The sequence below is a fragment of the Podarcis filfolensis genome (genome assembly GCF_964270895.1).
Source record: "Podarcis filfolensis genome assembly, chromosome: 10".
Lineage (NCBI taxonomy): Eukaryota > Metazoa > Chordata > Lepidosauria > Squamata > Lacertidae > Podarcis > Podarcis filfolensis.
Window position 1 is genome coordinate 56,805,392 of NC_139612.1, and position 17,455 is coordinate 56,822,846.

A 17,455-nucleotide genomic window follows, 5' to 3' on the forward strand; every position below is an offset into this window, starting at 1 on the left:
GGACCATTGGATTTTTTAAAATCACACCTCCCTGCCATGGTTATGATGACTGCTTCCACCTCCCAAAAGAGCTACTTTCAGCGCATGAGGAAAGGAGCTGCTGTTGATGCTGTACACAGTTTGGGCCTTAAAGAAAAAAGGGTAAGGGGACAAAATCCTACTGCAACAAGGTAAAAGGCCAATACTGGAATATTGTACTTCTGTCCCAAGCCATACGTCCCTACAAGTTGGAAATGGAACAGGTGCAAAGCCTTGCACCCACTTTAATAGACAATAATGCACATCACAAATATGTGGAAAGAACAATGATTTTATAGATGGAATGGGAAGCTCCCTAAAACCCATGCAAGATAAAATGCTTCTGTGACGGTGTTAAGTATTTCCATCCCAGGCTTCTGTCCTTCCAGTCCCGCTCCTGGAAGATCTCACAGGAGGAACATTTTGGTTTGAACCATCTCCTGGGGTTGTCCCCCCAGAGAAAAGACAAAGCTGAATCAGCTTCCACCACAACGTCTTGGGAGAACTCTCTTTCCCTAGCAGCCACCACGGATCCTTCGGAAGGGGGGAAGGGGAAATCAGCTCCTGGGTCCCTCTCTCCTTGCCCACAGGCAAAGTCCAGGATTGTCCAATGCAGAAGGGGCTTGGTTCCCTCTAACAGTGAGAATCCAACTCAGTCAGCATCAGGAGCCTAGTTTTGGAGGCTGGAAAAGATTGTCTTGGGCACATGCCTTGGGGCAAGTCTTCATCTGGACAGACAAGTTGATGGAATCTCTGAAAAACAAAGTGGGTAGGAAGAGAACGTGGAAGGAAGATTATTCCTCTAAGCCAGGGGTCAGCAAACTTTCTCAGCAGGGGGCTGGTCTACTGTCCCTCAGACCTTATTGGGGGCCGGACTATATTTTGAAAAAAAATAATGAACAAATTCCTATGTCCCACAAATAACCCACCCAGAGATGCATTTTAAATAAAAGGGCACATTCTACTCATGTAAAAACACGCTGATTCCCGAACCGTCCACGGGCCAGATTTAGAAGGTGATTGGTCCGGATCCGGCCCCCAGGCCTTAGTTTGCCTACCCATGATCTAAGCAATCAAAGTGCCACTCTGTAGACACACACACACACACACACACACACACACACACTAGAAGCTGCTCTATCCTAAGTCAGGCTATTGGTCAATCAAGATCAGGGTTTCCTGAGTTCATTAACCCCCTGATAAGCTTATAAAGTTGTCACCGACTCCAACTTCTTCTCCAACTTTTTATTGTTATTATTTTATAATTCAGAAGAAACAAAAAAGCCCTCCTCCTCCTTCAGCCTCCCCCTGCCCTGCAGAAATTAAAAGTAAAGCAATTAAAAAATGAAACAAGTGAAACTTGACATTTTTATCAAATAAAAGTATTGTTCCAAAGGACTCGGTGTGGTGGCAGAGTTCTGTGCCCATGCTCATTCAGTGTTGCATAGGTGATAGAGTCATGCCAAATGGTGGGGGGAAACCCTTTGGATTTTTTGCCCAATCTCCTTTCCCAATAACATACGCTGTTGGTTTGTCTATATCAGGTCCCATAATTGAGAGTGCCATTCCAAATTATTAGGAATGGTACAGAAATAAAGTCAAGAAATATCAACATATAATCAACATTTATTAATCAATCAATCACCATTACTAGGAATCATAACATGTAGAAAAGAAGAAATAAAACAAAGCAGCATGGGCTGAGAATACTGTTGTATTGTGTGATTTAATACTGAATAAGGCTTTTGAAACTTGCTATGAATTATTTGGGGGGTAGAGAAAGAAACTTGAAATGGCTTTAAGAAGGCACAGCTCCAACTACGGGGGGGCGGGGGGGGCATCACCCCACACGGCATTCATGATACTGCAACTTCTTCAATAGCTCTGAATAGTGGAAAACAAATTTAAAAGATCACACAGGAAATACATGAAGTGTTTTGTCTGGAAGTCAATAAGCAGAGGAGGAGGGGAAGGAAGGGAGCCAGAGAGCACTGCAAAGCGAAGCTCTCAAATGGTGACATTTTAAAAATGCTGCGCAGTCAATAACAAGCTCACAGGAAGGCAGTTTTCATCTGCCTAGCCCTCGAGCCAAGCTGAGCTCGATAAAGCTGCGAACTCCTCTCGCCAGTAACTGAATGATCCTTGGCAAAAATTAGTGCAATGTCCCCGTTAATTACTTTTGCAACACAACAAGCCTGCCTCCAAAGTGCATCGCGTCAATAGGCCTGAGTAACCAGCAAGCCTCCCTCGCCCAAGCAGCCTCTCAAAGTCCAGTTCTTAAACACAACAACAACAACCTCACCTCTCTCAGGGAGCCCTTGATGGTGGAAAGTTTATAGACAATCCAGAGCGGGATGCAGATCATGGATGAGAGTCCCAGCAGCCAGCCCACTGTGTCTCCCCACCATGGGTACACGTATTTCTTGTTGTATGTCAGTGGGGTGTATTTAATGAGAGAAAAGAGAAATGTAGCCTGGGCAGAGGAGAGGAAGAAGGGTTAAGCACACCATCCGTACCTAATTCATGTTGCTCACTTTATGGCCAGAGCAAAATGGCCTATGACACAATGAGAACCTCCCTGACCAAGATTTCTGAGTTCTGACCAAGGAAGTACTTCTCCTGATGAGCCAACACACACACACACACACAGACACACACACACACACACACACACACACACACACACTAGGAGAGGTAGGCAATGTGGTTAGTTTCCAGATGTTGTTGAACTACTGCTGGCTGGGGAAGAAGAGTCTCAGAGCCCAACCATATCTTGTTGGCTACCCACAGCATATAGATATCATCAGGGCCGAATTAGGTGAGATATGCAGGGACAGCCCAATATGTTTTGCTGCCTGAGGCAAAGCAGCAAATGCCACTCCCCCCTTCCCCACTCATAATACTCATGGCTGGCCAAGCTATTTTGGCATCTGAGGCAAAACAAAAAACAAAATTCACAGACGCCTCTCTCATAGCAACAGAAGTATCATTATCACCATCCATTAAATAACCAAGCATTCGCTGCCTTTTCTTGACACCCAAAAATTAGCTGCCTGACATCCAAAAATTAGCTGGAACTCTGCCCAATAGTATAGGCTGGCTTTGGTGATCCACAATCAAATATCTTCCCAGGCCCGTTGTTAGGGGTTGGTGTGGTCGGGCACAGGATGAGGCCCCTGGGGCTCAGAAGGGCCCATTTTCTTCTGGTGAGTGGCAGCACTTTTGATCCCGATCCGCCACAGTCACCTGCCATGGCCAATTACCCACAATGCACTATTTGACCACACATTGCATTTCAGGTAACCGAACCTGGCTATCAACTTCTGACGCATTTATTACCCACCTCCATCAGAATTAAACTAGTATAACTCCAGCACAAACATGTAACAGGAGACGTGGGAAAGGACCAATCCCATAACCTGCATCCAGTTTTGGGTTTAGGCATCCTTAACGTCTTCTGGATTCTGTCTGTTTCCACTTATGCAGAATCCTATCATTATCCCCCAGTTCCTTGAGGAACCACACACTGCAGTACAGTACAGCAAGAATAAAGACGATCTGTACCCCCATTTTGGAAAATCACTGCCCGCTGCCCATTTGCCCAAGTGCACTCTTTCCTGTTGTGCCTCCTGATCAAATGACTGGGATGTCTAACTCACCAGGCAGACAGCTGGAGTGATGAATAGCCAACAGTATTTGATGACAGCCCATGGCCGGTAGCCAATCATGTCTTCGATGTTATCATAGAAACGGTCAGCGCCTGTGAAAAGGAAAAAGAGGAGAGGGAAAGCAGTCTGCTAGAAACATATGGTGGGGAGAAGGAAAGGTTAGCAGCACCTGTTTAAGGTATCAAAGCAATGATTGGCAACTTCTCTGGCCAGTAAGGCAATGTAGGGTAGGCCAGAGAAGCGAGATCAAGGTGCCTCATTCACTAGGAGTTTTTCTAAGGCCCCTTCAGTATTATTGCAGGTATATTCTGCAACATGCTCTTGACATTATTATTATTATTATTATTATTATTATTATTATTATTATTATTATACCACGCCCATCTGTCTGGGTTTCTCCAGACACTCTGGACAGCTTCCAGCAAAATATAAAAACATAATAAGACATCAAACATAAAAAATAATAGTGCACTAGTGTTTTAGCGTTGTTCTGCAATGTTTTACCGATCCTACCATGTTGTTGCTATCTGGAGGGGCTACAGTGCAACAAAAGCAGGGCAAAAATACAGTGGTACCTCGGGTTACATACGCTTCAGGTTACATACGGTTCAGGTTACAGACTCCGCTAACCCAGAAATAGTGCCTCGGGTTAAGAGCTTTGCTTCAGGGTGAGAACAGAAATCGTGCTCTGGCAGCACGGCGGCAGCAGGAGGCCCCATTAGCTAAAGTGGTGCTTCAGGTTAAGAACAGTTTCAGGTTAAGAACGGACCTCCGGAACGAATTAAGTACTTAACCCGAGGCACCACTGTAAACCAGGGCACTTGTGATATAAAAAGTTATGAGATTTCAGCAGGAAGTTATGAGATGTGTACTGATTGCAAATGAAGCAATGCGACCACCTCAAAACCTTTGCGGGTACAAACAATATTGAAAGAGGCATCACTTCCAACCACCCCATTAGTATCGTGAGCACAAATCATTAATGTGTGTTAAAAATGACATCTAGGGAAGCCCCTCGTCTGGTGGTTTTAATGCCTGCTTCAGAAACAATAGAGACGTGCTCTTAAAACAGTGGCATGTTTTCCCATCGCATTTGCACTTACCATATACCCATCCAATGCACAGGGTTTCAAAAATGGCGACAAAGAGCAGGCACATCCCACTAGCAGCATAGTAGTCAAACAGCTGGAAGACATACATCCCACCCTAAGAAGGGAAGTTAAGGATGCAGAAAGAAGGAGAGAGAAAGCCAAGGGTTGTAGTTAGTGCACAGAGCTTCTCTTCCCAAGCAACCAGTGACAGCATGAATTCTTCTAATATTGATCTAATATTCTAATATTGATCTAATATAGCTTTCTACTGATCTGATCTTCAATACAGTGGTACCTTGGTACTCGAAGAGCTTGGCTCCCGAACAAATCAGCTCCCGAACACCGCAAACCCAGAAGTAAGTGTTCCGGTTTGCGAACGTTTTTCAGAATCCAAACGTCCGACGCAGCTTCCGCTTGAGTGCAGGAAGCTCCTGCAGCCAATCGGAAACCACACCTTGGTTTTTAAACGGTTTCGGGGGTCAAACAGACTCCCAGAACAGATTAAGTTCAAGAACCAAGGTACTACTGTATAGTATAACATTCTTCTATCTTGAAACCTCCTCTCCAAATATCAGTTTGGGAAATTATTGTATCTCAACTTGGCATTTCAATACAGTCTCCCTTTACACATGTGGATAGACAAAAATTACATCAAACAATGGGTAATGGCATCCAAACAAAATCAGAACATGAAGCCATAATTTAAAATTGGCTACCAGATTATGGCTTGTTTGGAAGCCATTGACCATAGTTTCCAGTTCAGACACAATGGGAAACTATGGTTAACTGCACCCTGGCTTACTCATGCAAAGGGAAAATCAAAGTGACTGCAAACAGAGCCTGTGGTGCAATGGGTCAGTGCAACCTTCTGTTAACCAGAAGGTTGGTGGTTCAAGCCCTTCCAGGGACAGCCGTGGGCAAGATTCCTGCATTGCAGTGAGTTGGACCAGATGACCCTTGGAGTCCCTTCCAACACTACAATTCTATGATTCTACAATGGTCCACATCTTGGCTTATTAAGCAGAGATATTTATCATCCACTGGGCCATTATTTGGTATTTGGAGATCCTGTCAATGTATCTTATATTGGCAGTGGGCTCCATCTGCTCCCTCCAGATTCCTGTTGTTGCTATTTCCTTCTTTGCTGCTGCCAAAAAATATCTGAATTTAGGGGAAACCACTGTTGTTGCTCCAATATCAACTCTGAATTCCCCTCTCTGCAGAGGTTATATAATAATAATAAGTAGTAGCATAACAAAGGCCCTAGTGGCTGTTTATATATATTGCACTATTTAATGTTAAGTACTCTACGCAGCAACTGGTGTGCATGTTGTGGGGAGTGGGGTCCAAGATGGATAATAAGTAATTTATCATAAAAGTCCGACCCCAGGGACTAGTCCTTAAATACGCCACATCATGATGGAAAGCCAGTGTCTCTGGAATGCAATCTTAGCAATGTTCTCCTTTCAGCCTCTTGTTACCACGAGACAGAAAAGAGACGATAAGTTATAGTCTGGGAATGCAGAAGTATGCAGCAGGCCTATATTTAAGCCTCCACATGGCGAGAAACTAAGAATCTAAGGTATCCAGGAGGACGAGCTACAAAAACTCTTGTGTCATTTCATGCCTCTGTAGAAAGCTGGAAAAGAGGGAGCTCCGCTGCACAGATGTCCATGCACTGGGTGGCAGCTGTTCATCTCCATCCAAAAGGCACCTTATCAGCCTTCAGAAGCCCATAGGGTAGGTGGGTGTGGGGTAACTTATTTCGGTCTAAGGGCCACATTCTCTTTGGGGCCAACTTCCAAGGGCCACATGCCAGTGGCAAGCAGGGCAAAAGTGGGCAGAGCAATTAATGTAAATGTTAGTCTTGTGCAGTGAGCTAGTTTCTCAGACACCCTTCTCTCTCCTCCATTCAAGCAAGCAAGAGGAATTGTCAGAGCTCAAGGACAACCCCCAGCCAGGCAAAACCACTCAAAGGGAGCGCAAGGCAGGAACAGTGAGAGGTGAAGCCAGGGAGGTTTGCATGGCCTGGTCCTGAAGGTCAGCTAGAGAGGCTTGGAGGGTTATATTCAGCCCCCAGGCCTGAGGTTTCCCACTCCAGCCATAGGGCATGACCAGGAAGGCAATTCCTGATAATTCACAACACAACAGTGGACCTGCGGTTCACACACTTTCACATAGTTTCTAGACATTAATATCAGAAGTCTAAGAAAAAGTAGGCTTGAGCATGAAAATGCAAGTCCTTTTCCAGACGACCTGTATTATTAGACCTGTATCTCAGCAAATAATATTTTAGTCGTTCCATTATGCTTTCTGTTCTGGATTGTTTGCTATTAAATTTGTGGTTATTAATTGTTGATGTTTCTAGGCAATGTGCATAAATCAACAGAGAACAATTTATGCATAACCAAGGCAGCAAAATTGCAGTTTTTTTATATATTTCATGAAAGGTGCTGATTATGGTATGTTTTTCTTAAATCTTCAAAATTAACCAGCATTAGGAGGGGAATATCTGTCATAACAAGGAACTCAACTGTGATGATACATTTTCTAGCAGATAGTAGGATACTTTCTTAATATGACTACCTTTCAGGGGTGCCAACTTGAATAAAATATTGGGGGGGCAGGTAAGACCCGCCAAGCATAACTGATCACATGACATGGTGCATGCAACCATTTGAATGGCAATGCCCATCAACTGGGGGGATAGCCCCCTCAAATATTTTATTGGTGGGGGCAAACACCCCTTGGCCCCTAGGAACTGGCTCCTATGCTGCATTTCATGATTAGATAGTTGGCTGTCTATCAAAACCCATGCTGCAATGTTGACTGATTACTCAAATCAACTGATAAAGTGCTGGTGATCAGTTAAAGGCAGAGCCACAATTTGTTGCCTCTTCATCCAGGGGTGGTGAACCTTTGGCTCTCCAGATGCTTCAACTCCTCTCAGCCTCAGCAAGCATTGCCAGTGGTGAAGGATGATGGGAACTGTAGTCCAGCAACACCTGGAGGGTCAAAGGTTTCCCACCCCTGCTCAAATCCTGCTTGAGTCTCCCTGGCATCTCCTTGCCTTAACAGGGCACTCCTCCCACTATGAAGTGGGAGACCACAGGGTCCTCTGAGGTGACTTCCATTTCCTAACGAGAGGGGTGTCCTGCGGGGGAAGTAGAGCAATTTGTTCATTTTAGTGCCACTGGCACCCATGGGGCTAAAAAGAGTATGTTGTATTTGCAACAACAGCAAACCCTCTTTCCCTCCCTTTTTATGCAGAAGTTATATAAGCAAAGGAAATGCAAGTTCCGATACCTCTGTGATCATGACCAGCCCCACGAGGAACGAGAGGATGGATACAATAAGGATTAGCATTTCTCTGCGGTTCTTTTTCCGGAAGATTCCAGGATACATGTCAACTAGGGCCGTCACCAGGCTCTCCACACAGACAAACTAGGGAGATAATTTAGGCACCCATCAGCAATTTCTAATCAGAGAAGATCACCCAATTTAGACCCTCCCTTATCATTCAACTCAACAAGTTCTCCACAAAGTATTGAACACTGCCCTAGCAGTTCTGAGCTGGAGAAGAATTTGAGGGCTTCTAATGCTTGCCACTGGGACGCGGGTGGCGCTGTGGGTAAAACCTCAGCGCCTAGGGCTTGCCGATCGCATGGTCGGCGGTTCGAATCCCCGTGGCGGGGTGAGCTCCCGTCTTTTGGTCCCAGCTCCTGCCCACCTAGCAGTTTGAAAGCACTCTTAAGCGCAAGTAGATAAATAGGTACCGCTTTATAGCGGGAAGGTAAACGGCATTTCCGTGTGCTGCGCTGGTGCTGGCTCGCCAGAGCAGCTTCGTCACGCTGGCCACGTGACCTGGAAGTGTCTCCGGACAGCGCTGGCTCCCGGCCTCTTAAGTGAGATGGGCGCACAACCCTAGAGTCGGACACAACTGGCCCGCACGGGCAGGGGTACCTTTACCTTTTTAATGCTTGCCACACCTTAAGACTTGAGCAGACCGGTCCCCAAAGCTTGATTCCAGTCCTGAGCCCAACCAACATGAACAGCATTTTTACCTTCAACGTTGGCTGCTCACCCAAGCAATGAATTAATTGAAGGTAACATTACAAGTTCTCCTTCAGACAACAAGATTCCATCTTCCTGCACCTTCCCCGGCAGATGATGAGTTGGGTAAGCACACCAAGACAAGTCTAATCAGGTAGGGGAAAATGTATTTCATGCCCTGTTAGGTCTGTCCGAGGCCCTTTTCCTCAATGTGAAGTTGTTGTTATCACCCACAGTGAAAAGAAGTAAGCTGTCTTCTGCCTCCCAGGCGAGAGGTTAAGTTCTTGGCTGAACCTACCCACTCAAGGCATTGTTACCTGGCTGTCCAGTCCCAGCAGAACCACCATGATGAAGAAGAAGCAGGCCCATAGCGGTGAGAAAGGCAGCATGACGACAGCTCGCGGGTAGGCTATGAACGCCAAGCCAGGCCCTGTCGAGAGAAAGTTGCTAAGCGAGGTGTGCTGGAATCAGAGAGTTTTGTGAAGAGGTGTTATGAGCACCAGGCAGGCAGCGAGAACAATTCAAAATGTAAGCCACATTCGCCAAATTATATTTATAGGGCAGGGAAGTCCAGCCTCTTTCGTGGCCTTTGTGCACCGCCATGCACAGTATTACCGTATTTTTCGCTCCATAAGATGCACCTGACCATAAGACGCACCAAGTTTTTAGAGGGGGAATGCAAAAAATATATATATTCTTTAAAGGGAGTGCTGAGCAGAGCCTGTATGCATCCCAGGCTCTGCTCAGCGCTCCCTTTCACGAGCCGCGTGGAGCGTGTGTGCGGCGCTTGCAGGCTTTTCCGGGAGGTGGGGGAAGGGACAGAGCACGGCTAAGCCAGAAGCTAGAACAGCGAGAGGGAGCACAGCGATCCCGCTCGCTCTTCTGGCTTCTGGGATAGCTGCGCAGCTTCTTCAGGGCAGCAGGATGAAGGCTCCCCACTGCCCTGAAGAGGCTGCGCGCAGTGAAGCCAGAAGCTAGAACAGCGAGAGGGAGCGCTGCGCAGCTGGCTTCTGGGATAGTGCGCAGCCTGCATTCGCTCCATAAGATGCACACACATTTTTAGGAGGGAAAAAGTGTGTCTTATAGAGCAAAAAATACGATAATAAAGAAACAAGGCTACTGAAGTGTTGGGTACCATCTTCAGCAGCAAGTAAAGCTGTGGGCGCTGCTACAAGAGAAGGGAGAAGGGGGAAGAGAAAAGGCCTCCCAGTCTGATTTGGCTCTCCCATTATAGAGTCAAGGCATGTTGCCCCCGCCCCCCAAAAGCACAGTCACATACAGCATTCTAGGATGCTGGTGATCATAACACTACTTTTCTGCATAAACCACTCACCTGACTCAGCTACCTCAGAAATAGGCACTCCCTGCTCCTGTGCCATAAAGCCCAAGATGGAAAAGATTGCAACACCAGCCACAAAACTTGTCCCACTGTTCAAAAAACACAGAGCAATGCAGTCCCTAGGAAGAACAGGTGAATGTCAGAGCAACAAAACAAACCATACATCTAGTAAGAATGAAACATTTATAAAGATGGGCAGCCAATCAAATGATAAGCAGCATCAGTAGCCAACAAGACTGAAGTAATCAAATGAAGATGTGTGCATCTTAGGGAAATCACTAAATGAATTGCATGAATTATTAATCAATCAGTTACTGATGAATAGCCTCTTAATTGCAGCTTAGTTTCTCATTTGCTGTTCTACCTGGTAGAAGGGAAAGCAGATTTAATTACTGGTTTTCTATCATTTTTTATTTCTTTTATTTTTTGTAATTAAGGCCCCATCTCTACCCCATGCAGAGAACAGGATGAGTGCAATACAGTTTAAAAAATAGTAATTTACATTTTTAATTTAAAAGCTGGCAAAGTGTATTGAAGTTTTTCAGGGTTACTGTGCTTTTAATTAGTAGCTTACTCTTTGCAGTTTCTGCCTCATTTATTCCTTCATAATTATTGTTAGGTGTTATAACTGTGTAGTTGCTGCCACAAGAAACAGGAAGGAAGAAGATGCAAGGAGTAAGCTTGTAACTAAAGGCACAGTAACTCCTAAGAACCTCAATTCACTTTTTGCCAGTGACAATTTTCTTTTACATTTAAAATGTAAATTAAAGAATTGTCACAAATTAGGTCTGGGGAAAAAACACAGGATGAGAAGGGGGGAATTAAATGCTGGCAATGACATTGTCTGGATTTTCTGTAAAAAGTGAGTCAGTGAGTGAGTGAGTGAGTGAGTGAGTGAAGGATCGCAATTCCAGATATGTTAGTAGTGTGGAACCAACCAATGTGAAAAAGTGGGTTAAATTTTGCTACACTTTACAGAGGGCTGGAAGGGGACAACTTGATATGGAAGGTCCATTTTTGGTGGAAACCTTGTGCTTCTTGTAACAGATGGCTCACCTTTTAGTTTCTGGAAAACGAACAAATTTAAAAACTCATTTGGAAAAGACAGGCAGTTTGAGAAACACAACACACAGGATCAGAGCAGGGATTATTTTAATCGAGTAAAGTTCTGCTGCTATGCAGAAAGCATACTGAAGGTTCAGAAAGAAAACAACCACAAGTGAAAAGGGCAGGACTTTGCATGGTGGACTCACATTCAGTTACCTGAAGCAGTTGTTATGATACTTGTTGTAGCTGCCCAGAGCTGTCAGGCATCCAAGGCAAATGGCATAAGAGAAGAAGATCTGAGTGCCAGCATCCATCCACACCTGTAAGCAACAGAAAAAACATACCAAAGTAGAATGAGCATCACCTCAAGGAAGCTTTGCCACTTGAAAGACAGTGGATGGGACTTGTTTGTGAATAACTCCACTAGAGAAAATACCTCAGCCTACAGTTTCAAGAAGAAATTTATCTCCCCAAAAGAAAATCCTTTTCTGTCCCCCTTCCCTAACAGTAAAATTAAGTAGGTAACAAAAAGGGAAGCTGATCTGCTTGCTGTTGTGTCAAGTGAGGTCTACCTGTCACTTAAGGTTTGTACACATTAGCCTTTCGTCTGGCTTTAGTCCATTTTCACGCCAGCCTTCGAATCCATGTATACATGACGTTATCCACAATTACTCTCAATCCTCTGGCTTCTTCTGAAATACTGCAATTTGATGCGGTTTCCACAAAGCCACTTTCGCTCTGATTACAAAACTGTGTGGTGAATCCCAGGTGTTTACAGTGGTTTCATGAAAAAGCATGGCACTTTTCCCGGGGCCACAATCTCACCCCACCCCTTCCAAAATAGCACATTTTTCAGGGCAGGAGCAAGGCGCAGTTCACGTGACTCACCCGGAAGCATATCCCAAAGACGTGCGTTCCAGTTTTGCATGGGAAAAAGTTGGAAGGTATTATATAAGCCAGGAAGCCATAATTAACTACAGCTTTTCATTACATTTGAACGCAGAATTATAGCGAATGGCTGCCAAATAAACCAATATCTGCAAGCCCACTTTAAAGCATGGCTTCATATTCTGCTTTGCTTAGAAGCCATTTGTCCTAGTTTCTCCATCTGCATGTTACAGGAAACTGTGGCTGAAGGAACCTTTCCTGGTTGGTGCAAAGGAAAGATCACAGTGACAGCAAAGGGATGCATGTGGGCACATGATGCCCATCCACATCTCAGCCGATTAAGCTGAAATATCAACATGCAAATGCAGGCAACACGCAGCCTGGAACATATCCTAAAATCCTCCTTGGTGTGCAGGAATGTTGCAGCAGACATGCATTTGGCACATGTTGACTTGGAAAGTGTGTAGGAAGGGGGGCGGTGGGGGCGGTCTGCCCCAGGTGTCATCCCAGAGGGGGGTGTAGAAAATCCTCCACCACTGTGCTCACTGAAGGTAACAGGCTTGAAAACAACTGTGTTACACCATCTGCCATCAGTACTGCCAAATACTCAATATCCCTTTGCGTGAACTATCAAATATTGCAAAATTTTCAACTGTCGGAATCCAATACAGCGGACAAGTTTTCAGAGAATTTTTGGAAAAATATTGAACCCTGAAAAGAATGTCTGGCTAACCATCTCTCCTTTGAAATTCAGAGAATAATTTTGAGGAGTGTGCCTTCAGCCACGAAAGCAGAATACAGCCATCATTGCTGGTAGCCATTGATTGCCTTATCCTCCAGGAATAGCACTTCTCTACTGATGCTGTCAAAATAAAGCTTCCAGGCTGGCCTGGGAGGGGTTTAAAGGGGTTACAAAGGGTTTTGCTGACCTTCCCCCCCCCCAGGCAGGCACCCCCTTAATCTCCTTTGTAGACACCTCCTCTACACAAAAAGGCTGGTACAGCAGCTCAGCTGGAACCGGGATTTGACATGGAGGAACTTGTCTTGAAGAGATTAAAAGAGGGCAGTCGGGCAAAGTGGAACTTTTCAGCCAGGCAAAGTGGAACGAGCTTTGATGACTGAGGGGGAAAGGAGAGGAAAGGAGGGGGAAACATTTGGGGGGCCAAGGAGGCTACAGCAGCTGCTTCTGAACAGATGCACCAGATCCGTTTACCGTTTGTTGTTGCCCCTCAGCAAACTCTAAGCACCTGAGCATCGAAAAAAGCTATCACTCACTAAGGCCCATAAAAAGCATAAAGGTGGCACAATGTTGACTTTAAGAAACAAAAGTGACTGCCACCAAAGGCATCTATGGCACCATATGAGGGTTGTGGCATGGCCTGGGAAGAGGAGGTTCGGTGGCTGGGGAGGAGGTGCAGTGTGGGGAGAGTCCCATGGTAGAGGTGGGGGCTTGTATACATGAAAGCTGGATTTTCAGCCCTGCTTGATGAATGAAGAGTCTTCATTTGTGGGGGGGGGAGCATAGTGTTTGGAGTCACAACCACCTTTGTTGCCCAGGAGCATATAACAGAATTGCAACAAGGAGATTCCCCTGGGCAGGAGAAAAATCCAGAAAGAAAAACTGAGGCCAAAATGGGTTAATTGCTGTCATCCATGCATATCCTCCATTTGTTGAAGAAATAAAAAATAATACGGAGGTTCAGCCCTGGAGATCCCCTCCTGTTTTCTTTGCAGAATTGTTTCATTGTCCACATATTCTGTATTGTTTGGGAAATTGCAGTGTTTTCGTTCACACAGCAGCCTTAGCACTTAACGGCCTTGGCTTGTATTGTTCCACGTATTTATAGCAACATCGTTCTTAATCAGGTTCCCGCAACTTTGCCTTTTTTGTTACCTCTATTGGGGTCACCCCCTCCTCTGCTTTTTGTCTGGTTCCGTATAAGGCAGATCGGTATGTTCCTAAAAGGGTCATTGGCAGCAAGGTTATTAAATATATATATATATATCTGATGAGATTTTCTGCAGAAAGGATAAATCCAGGTTAAACGGTGGGGGGGAGGGAGTTAAAGGCTGCCATTTTGATGCCAGTGAGCTGCAAACAACTTGCATACATGAGCAGCACCAATCCCACAACTCACACCTGTCTGGAAGCATCCTTAAAAGGAGACAGAGAAAAAAGAAACATAAAGGAAGCAGGTTGTGGGTGGGTGGGGGATAAGAGAGATTTGCAAAAGGGATACACAAGGATAAGGAAGCCTCTCTTTGCTTCTCTCAGCTTACCTGGGGATCACTGAGCCGAGTGAGGTCTGGGTAAAGGTAGAAGAGGATCCCTTTAGATGCCCCGGGAAGGGAGACACCCCTGATCAGCAGAACTACCAGCATGAGGTATGGGAACGTAGCAGTGAAGTACACCACCTGGCAAGAGGACAAAACGCAGGCACAGCATCAGCAATTTGCTGCGAAGAACAGGCGGGTTAGGCAGGCAGGTGGCCGGAGCTTCAAGTAGACCTACAGCAAAGCCTGCTTAGCCTTCAAACATTACAGTGGTACCTCGGGTTACAGACGCTTCATGTTACAGACACTTCAGGTTACAGACTCCGCTAACCCAGAAATAGTACCTCGGGTTAAGAACTTTGCTTCAGGATGAGAACAGAAATCATGTGGTGGTGGCGCGGCGGCAGCGGGAGGCCCCATTAGCTAAAGTGGTGCTTCAGGTTAAGAACAGTTTCAGGTTAAGAACGGACCTCCAGAACGAATTAAGTTCTTAACCCAAGGTACCACTGTATAAGGGATGGGATGGTGGAAGCAAGGAAGGAACATGTTCCCTCTGAAAGCTCACTGAAATGGAGACTTTGCCATTGCAGCTGCACACTTCTGTTTATCCAGGTCTCCAGTCAAAGCTGCAAATGTGGTGCAGTTGTTAGAATGCTGGACTAGAACCTGGGAGAGCAGGGTTCAAATCCCTCCTCAGACACAAAGCTCACTGGGTGACCCAGGGCTAGTCATTGTCTCTCACAGTCTCCAACCTTAATCACAGGGTTGCTGTGAGGATAATCTGGAGAGGGGCAAAGCTCTCCTTGAGAGCCTTGAAGGAAAACGTAGGATATAAAGGCAGTAAATAACAACAAATAGGTCACTCTACAAATTTTGCTGCTGTTCAGGTGTAATAGAATACATAGAAGTGACAGCTAAGAATATAAATCGAGAATGCAGAAAGGTAAGGTGACTTGGGAGGGCTCAAATACATCCTGGATGACCCAGATATTAGAGGATTTTTCCTTATTCCAGCTGCCCCACATCTCCATGTAGCAGCTCACATGTCATTTCCTGGTACATTAATATTCCCTATGAAGATCATGAGAATATACACAGATACAGAACACATTATTAAATAGAATATATGACTGCAGCAGCGCTTGACTGCAATATGTATCCAAGCAATTAATAAATAAATGCAGTTGGATTTTAGCCCGTTTCTCCATTCCTACTACAGCAAGTGTTTAAGTGCTTATAAAAACAAAGGGCACCAAATCCAATCTCCAATACTCAACCCTGACAATTTTAACTGCCACTAACTTAATTGAGAAGACCAACTTAATTGCTGAATGAAGGAATTGGCGGTTTCTGGGCGAATCTTTTTGTTCGATATTTTTTCCATCTCAAGATCGCTAAGATCCAAGCTAAAACAAAACAACAGTTCAGGTGAAAACTGAATATATCAATGAGGACTCTAAAACAAAAGCATAGTCTGTTCCCCCTGCCTTGCTTTATTTGGTTCTGGAGACAATCCAAGTGGAAATTTTCCTCTTACTTATTTCTGAATTGAAACAACAGGGCTGGAACAGAGTTTGTGGGTCACCTGAGTTGAAGCGCCTGCCACAGCAGGCTCCCCTAGATAGACCTGCCATCACATTGAATCAAGGGAGAGGGAGGCAGTTATTGAATATTGTTACAGGCCACCCCAATCTCTGCCAAGCCATGCATGGAATTCCAGGGGTTTTGGCCCTCAAGCAGGGTCTGTGCTGCATTGGAGATTTGAAGATGTTGTACCTTTAAGAATATGGTTTACTCACATATTTGCACTTGAATTTAGAGAGAGGGAGTCCAGATCTTACAGCACGTCAGGGACTGGCTAAGGTGGAATCTACACACACATATAAAAACCGTTCTGAAAATGCTTCCCCCCCTCCAAAAAAAAGCGTTTTTAAAAATGCATTGAATTTTCCATAGGGCTCATCATCGCCATCTAGCGTCACATTGTATATTGCACTTAAAACACACATAAAACGTTTTATTTGCAGCTGTATAGCTGAATCTGTGGCTGGATCTAGACACATCAAAGAAGCGTTTCAGTTAAACGCGTTGTAAATTTAAACAGGGGAAACAGGTAAAGAAAAACTGGACTCCACGGCGCCATCTGGTGGCCCAGTGTTATATCGCATATACAAGGCATATCAATAGCTTTTTCTTTACCATTCTAGCTAAGTTCCTAGATAACAGGTGTGGTACCAGATGGGGAACCCCCAAGGGAAGCCCCAGAGGAGGAAGGCTCAGAGCCCAGGGATTGGTGGTGGGACACTAAGGAGTACTCAGAGGGAGGATGGCAGGAGGAATGGTTGGATGCTGAAGAAGCTGTAGTGATCAAGGATTGATTGATTGATTGATTGATTGATTGATTGATTGATTGAAATAACTCGCCCTTCCTCCAAGGAACCCAGACTGGCAAACAGATACACAATTTAAAAAGCACACAGTCATTTAACCTAATTGTAGGTTTGTCACTCAAATAGTAGACATAAGAATCTAACAACTTCCAGTGGTGACTGATCACAGAACACAAATTAATGTCTTTCTTAGAACATAAAAACTGGGTTTGGAGAGAGAGAGAACTAGTGTGATGCAGTGGTCAGAGAGCTGGACTGGGGAGGGCACAAGATCTTGGACATAACATTATGTTTGCTGACTGGGAACAGTTATGGACCACAGGTATGAAATTCACGGCATGTAATGCCTTAAGAGAGAATATTATGAAAATGATATACAGGTGGTACATAACCCCAGTCAAGCTCGCAAAAATATATCACTTGCCCGATAATAAATGCTGGAAATGTAAGGAAGTGGAAGGTACATTTTTTCACCTATGGTGGACGTGCCCAAAGATCAAGGCCTTCTGGGAAATGATTTATAATGAAATAAAAAAGATATTTAAGTATACTTTCCTGAAAAAAACAGAGGCTTCTCTCTTGGGTATAGTCGGCCATTTGGTGCCAAAGAAGGACAGAATCTTTTTTATGTATGCCACAACGGCAGCAAGAATACTTATAGCAAAGCACTGGAAGACTCAAGATTTA

The 17,455-nt window shown here is 44.9% G+C and overlaps 1 protein-coding gene across 2 annotated transcripts in view; it reads right to left on the reverse strand.

Annotated features, from left to right (window-relative positions):
* Nucleotides 1-294: 294 nt before the first annotated feature.
* LOC310742789 (sodium- and chloride-dependent GABA transporter 2-like) overlaps nucleotides 295-17,455 on the reverse strand; it is a 45,348-nt gene continuing 28,187 nt past the window's right edge. For both annotated transcript variants that reach the window (XM_083572358.1, XM_083572359.1), the window contains exons 7-15: nucleotides 14,385-14,519; nucleotides 11,433-11,536; nucleotides 10,164-10,288; nucleotides 9,148-9,260; nucleotides 8,084-8,221; nucleotides 4,790-4,892; nucleotides 3,678-3,778; nucleotides 2,321-2,491; nucleotides 295-771 (exon numbers count right to left, since the gene is read on the reverse strand). In XM_083572358.1, the coding sequence (XP_083428484.1) occupies nucleotides 652-771; nucleotides 2,321-2,491; nucleotides 3,678-3,778; nucleotides 4,790-4,892; nucleotides 8,084-8,221; nucleotides 9,148-9,260; nucleotides 10,164-10,288; nucleotides 11,433-11,536; nucleotides 14,385-14,519 (1,110 nt within the window). In that variant the 3' untranslated portion in view covers nucleotides 295-651. The remainder of the gene's footprint in view (nucleotides 772-2,320; nucleotides 2,492-3,677; nucleotides 3,779-4,789; nucleotides 4,893-8,083; nucleotides 8,222-9,147; nucleotides 9,261-10,163; nucleotides 10,289-11,432; nucleotides 11,537-14,384; nucleotides 14,520-17,455) is intronic.